Source organism: Setaria viridis, chromosome 9 (genome assembly GCF_005286985.2).
Source record: "Setaria viridis chromosome 9, Setaria_viridis_v4.0, whole genome shotgun sequence".
Classification (NCBI taxonomy): Eukaryota; Viridiplantae; Streptophyta; class Magnoliopsida; order Poales; family Poaceae; genus Setaria; species Setaria viridis.
In genome coordinates, this window is record NC_048271.2 from 13,678,987 (window position 1) to 13,684,292 (window position 5,306).

Here is a 5,306-nt window from a genome sequence, read left to right on the forward strand (position 1 = left end):
AAAGAAGGGGAGAAGGAAAGAGAAAGAAAAAAGGAAAGAAAAAAAATGAGGAGAAAAAAAGAAAAAGAGAAGAGAAAAGTATAAGGGTATTTTGGACATTTCATACCTTATTTCCAATCTAAAAAGCTAGGAGAAGCCGTTTTGCCAAACGTTTTCCTTTAAAATAAGCCAGAGCCAGAAAAAGCTGCTTTTCCAGATAAGCTAGAGTCAAAGTTGTTTTTTCACGAGCCAAAGCCGTGCCAAACGGCCCGTACTAGGATGACAATGAATGAAAAATTTCGAATTCTCGGCAGCAATTCAAATGCAACATCTCCGGTGTGAATCGTCATTCCTGTGTTTTTTGCATTTTTCAGGCAGCCTTGTGGTGAATTGTGGGAAGCGATTCAGATCCTATTGGTCACTGACATGTGGGGACACGTACCTTAATTTCTTATCCCCCTCTGTTTCTGCGGTTTCAGGCTTGCAGCTTTGCTATCCCCTGCTTATCCCTCCGCGAACGCGCCGTTTCGGCATCCCGTCGAGCACCATGGCGGCTGCAGCGGCGGCGGCTGTGACCCTCCTCCGCCTTCCTCTCGCCCGTCTCTCCTACCACCTCCGCTCTGCCCCTTCCCCTCGCCTCCCGCCCCCACGCCTCCGCATCTCCACCTCCCACCGCTTCCTCTCCTCCCTGGGCCACGGCTCCGCCTCCGCGGCCGTGTCCGAGGCGGTAGCCGCGCCGGAACCTGAGGGGGACTCGGTCGATGCAGTGGAAGAGAGTCACGAGGAGGAGTCTACGGCCGAAGAGGAGGCGGAGGCGCCCCGGTCGTTCGTGCTCCCGCGGCTGCCGCGGCCGAAGCTGAGCGTGAAGGAGCGCAAGGAGCTGGCCTCGTACGCGCACGGCCTCGGGAAGAAGCTCAAGTCGCAGCAGGTCGGCAAGGGCGGCGTCACACCCAACCTCGTCTCCGCTTTCAGCGACAACCTCGAGTCGAACGAGCTCCTCAAGGTATATACCCCATTTGCTCCCTCCCTTATTGTCAAAATCAAATCCATGGTGCATTTACTTTTGCCTGCAAGGAAATTGGGTGCTGGTTCAGTACATCCTAAGAAACCACTTCCTGGAATACGCCTTGAATAAAACTAGGAATGGACGCAATTATAAGGTTTCTTCATTAGTTCACAGATGAATCACAAATTCAGAACAAAGGTTCTCAGTCCAGTTCAAAACATGGTTCTCATATGGATACTGTGGAGTTGCCACTGTGCTGCCGCTTCCAGCTAGTGCTGGCAAGTTGAACTTGACTGGGAGTTAGCTGAAGGAGGAAGGTTTCTCAAACTTAGCCTTGTTTGGGCTTTCCAGCAGCTTTCCACCCTAAGAAGTCGAAAGCTCAAACAAACGGCCAGCTTCTGGGCTGAGCTTTCTGAAAGCCAAAAGCCCACAGAAGTTATGATTACATGGAAAGCCCAGAAGCAGTGAAATGTGAGCTTTCCGCAACTTTCTACGTCAAGGTCGTGAAAATTAACCACCTGCCATCGTTTATGTTGCGAACCGGTCATTTTTCTTTCCTCAGCTCCATCTCCATTTTTCTTTCTACGTCAAGGTCGTTTAGTTGTGACTGGTTGAATTTTATCCACTTAGTTGGTGGCAGTGTGGCACCTGTGCCACCCTTCTTTTTTGTCCTTGTATTTGGGTAATGTAGACGCACAAATGTTATAAGCTAGATTGGCAAAGAAAAATGGTGAAACTTTTAGGGAAAATTGGTTCTGTAGCATCGAAGATTGCGACTTCTGCAAAATACCACTGAAAGGTACAGACGTTAACTGAAAATAGCACTCCGTCATATTTTTTCACCGAAAACTTATTTTTGGACTTTTTCAGCACATAACGCGAACGTGAAATGATCTTTCTACCCTTAGCTTGAGGACCAAAAGAAAATCTAGTCCCAGGTCCTATCTAGTATCCACCCACACACGTGACTCGTCGCCCTTCCCTCGCACAGGCCCGTCGCGGCGTCGCCCTCCCCTTCTCTCCCACCGGCGGCGCCGCCCCTCCCAGCTCCTACGCCGCCGCCCATCCGTCACCGCACGGCTGTTCCCCGGTGGGCGCCCTCGAGGCAGACTCGCGGCTGGGCGCCGCCCGCCCGCCGCCCGCCTTCCCTCTCTTCCATCCGCCGCCCATTTGCTATCGTCTGCTGCTCGCTGGCCCTCTCCTCTGTCCGCCGCCCATTTACCGCCCGCCTGCTGCTCGCCATCCCTCTCATCTAGCCAATGGCGCCCGCCCCGACACTCGTCCTCACCCTCCTGCCCGCCTTGACGCCCCGGCGCTCGTCGACGCCGCCACGGGCGAGCCGGTCTCCCGCGCGGACCTCCGCCGCCTCCCCTCGCCGCGGGACTCCTCCACCGCCACGGCCTCCGCGCGGGCAACGTCGGCACGGCAGCAGCGGCCACGCCTCCGCTGCCGCGTCGTGGTTCCTCGCCCAGTGGACGGCCATCGCGGAGTCGGTCCGGGCGCCACCGCTGGCCTTGCGCCTGGAGCCGAGCACGCGGTGCGTGGCGTCGGCGTCCTTGGTGCTATCAGTGCCGAAGGCCGGTGGACGCAGCCCCAGAGCTCCTTGGTGGCGAGCACGCTCCTAGCTGTCCTGTTGCCGCCAGCGTCCCATGTCGGGCTACGGAGGGAGGAAGCGGCCCCAGACGAAGATGAGGAGCTGGTAAGAAGCAGCAGCTTAATGAAGGAGAGCGTGGAGAAGATGATGATGACGATGGACACAGCCCTCCGCCGTCGCCATGGACGCAGCCCTCCGCCGGCGCCCGCCCGGCGTCCTCCTGGGACCCGCGGCTCGGCATGCCGGCACCCGCCTGGCACCCTCCGCGGTGCCTGTTCTCCTTTGTCCACAGGTTTGGGGGCATTTTTATCTAAGTTAACAGAGCTGACGCTGAAATTTAAAAGATTGGTATTTTCAGTTGAGGTCTTCAATGGTATTTTACGGGACCGATGTCTTTCAGTGGTATTTTACGGAAGTCGCGATCTTTCGATGCTACAGAACCAATTTTCCCAAACTTTTATCCACATTAGCTGCAACAAGCATCAACTCCAATACTGTAGTTCTCAGGACCAATCACATTCCATTTTATTAGCCTCTTCTCTTTCCTGGCTCCAGCTCCTTCTCAACAGTTAACTTGAGCAAGAAGGTGGATTAGAGGCTACTCTTGTAAATAGACCTGTGAGATTGACATTGCAGTAAGCATCTACCTGCCTTTTTCTACTATCGATATTCTATAATCCCTCTCTTTGGTAGACCTTTCCATTTTTCCATAGAACACCAGCAACACTAGCTCGATTAAGTTCCTGGCTTAATGGGGATGGGAAGCAACTTAACCAATTGGAATAGGTGGAGTTAGACCTGATAATACGAGTTGATGCCCATGGAGCACCCTATGTTCACTCAGGTATGATGCTAGAACCTAGAAGATTCTATCACCCAATTATAACTGTCTCCACTGATTATTATTCATCAAAAGTAGATTTAGAAGTTAGTTTTGCTAACCCCACATTATTAAATAGGACGGCCAACTGCCCAAAGTTTGAATATTGGCTTACTTGAGTCTAAGTGGATAGAATGGGTGACATGTTCAAACCGTGTGGTGGACTATGGATTGCTACGATAAGGTTGGTCTGGGCATAGTTTTGATAATCAACAGAGGCTCCAATGGGATTTGGAGATCTTACTGTGGACACCAAAGTTTCTTGCTCGTACTTCCTGCTAACAGAAGAATTTTATTTCAAAACTATCTTTCAAGAAGCATTACCCTTCATGAAAGAAATCTAATATAAAATATTAAGTTTTCCATGAAACTGAAATCAGCATGACGTGAAGTCAGGAAACCCTGTATTCTGGTTGCCCAAGTTGGGAAGACATAATGCTGTAATTGGGTAGTTTTTTGCTTTTGATGCCTGACACTTGTGATAATTTATGCATGACACTTGCTTTGTTCCAATTCATGTGCAAGAATACAATAAGATTCAGTGTATATTAGGATCTTGCTTTTGTTTGCCATTTCCTTCAGCATTCCTCTCACGGCATTAGGTTCTTCTCACCAATATCCTTATGTTATAACAGCTAAAGATTCACGGGAACTGCCCTGGGGAGCTACCCGATGTGATACTACAACTTGAGGAGTCAACAGGATCCATTGCTATTGACCAAATCGGCCGCTCAGTTATCCTGTATAGACCTAGCACTAGCAAGATGAAAAAGAGGCAAGAGGCAGCTGAAAATGCTAGGAGATTTGCAAGATCTAAAGAAGAAATCGCTAGGCGATTTGTAAAATCTGAAGAATCGTTTGAAGAACGCCCTAGAAACAGTGCAGGCAGAAGATTCGTGTCCACATTTGGGTCTCAGCAGAAGAGAAGACCAATGGCATCCAAGGGTTCATCATACGGCCGAGGGTAGAAGCAGAATAAAATGGTATATGGCTTGTTTTTCGTGTTGTCTGGACTCTGGAGAGATCATGTAAATTTTAATAGACAAACTAATTGGTATATGGATGCTAGTGCTAATTCTAGTTTCTGCCAGTAAAGCTACGGTTCCAGCTCCCAGGTCTCATCAACCACACAATGAAATAGGCAAAGATATTTTCTGTCCGATACTTCTCTCTCGTACAAATCAAAGTTGGGAATGCTATTAAGATCTACGTGCAATTTGGTGGCCCAGGCTAAATCATGAGATGACCTAATTGATCTATATATCTGATCTACAACAAAATCGGTGTGCCATCATCTTTCTCTTCCTTCCATTGCCCTGGAATTTTTCTCCATGTTTGTCCGTATCCCTCTTTATATGGCCCTTCAAAGCACAGCAGCTCATACGTTTGCTTGCTTTTGCGACCATGTTTTGTAGTTGTGTCTGTTTATGTTTGTTTCACTTAGGCCATACCCAGATCCATAGCTAACCTGCCCACTTTGTTACCCTCCCCGTAGCTTTCCCTGTTCCGAAATTAATGATGGGGATTGGATAGAGCAACAAAGATAGGGCCTGTTTGGCTCTAGCGTGCTAAACTTTAGCATCGGTCACATCGGATGTTTGGATACTAATTAGGAGTATTAAACATAGACTAATTAAAAAACTAATTGCACAGATGGAGTCTAATTCACGAGACGAATCTATTAAGCCTAACTAGTTCATGATTTGACAAAGTGGTGCTACAGTAACCATTTGCTAATGATGGATTAATTAGGCTTAATAGATTCGTCTCGCGAATTAGACTCCATCTGTGCAATTAGTTTTATAATTAGATCATATTTAGTCCTCTTAATTAGCATCCGAACATCC

At 49.0% G+C, this 5,306-nt stretch overlaps 1 protein-coding gene across 1 annotated transcript; it reads left to right on the forward strand.

Moving 5' to 3' along the window:
* The first annotated feature begins 286 nt into the window (after window positions 1-286).
* On the forward strand, window positions 287-4,569 carry LOC117840971 (uncharacterized). Its single transcript, XM_034721521.2, has 2 exons — window positions 287-982; window positions 4,095-4,569. Exons 1-2 carry the CDS (start codon window positions 302-304, stop codon window positions 4,425-4,427), a joined length of 1,014 nt encoding a protein of 337 aa, XP_034577412.2. The 5' UTR covers window positions 287-301; the 3' UTR covers window positions 4,428-4,569.
* The last annotated feature ends 737 nt before the right edge of the window (window positions 4,570-5,306 follow it).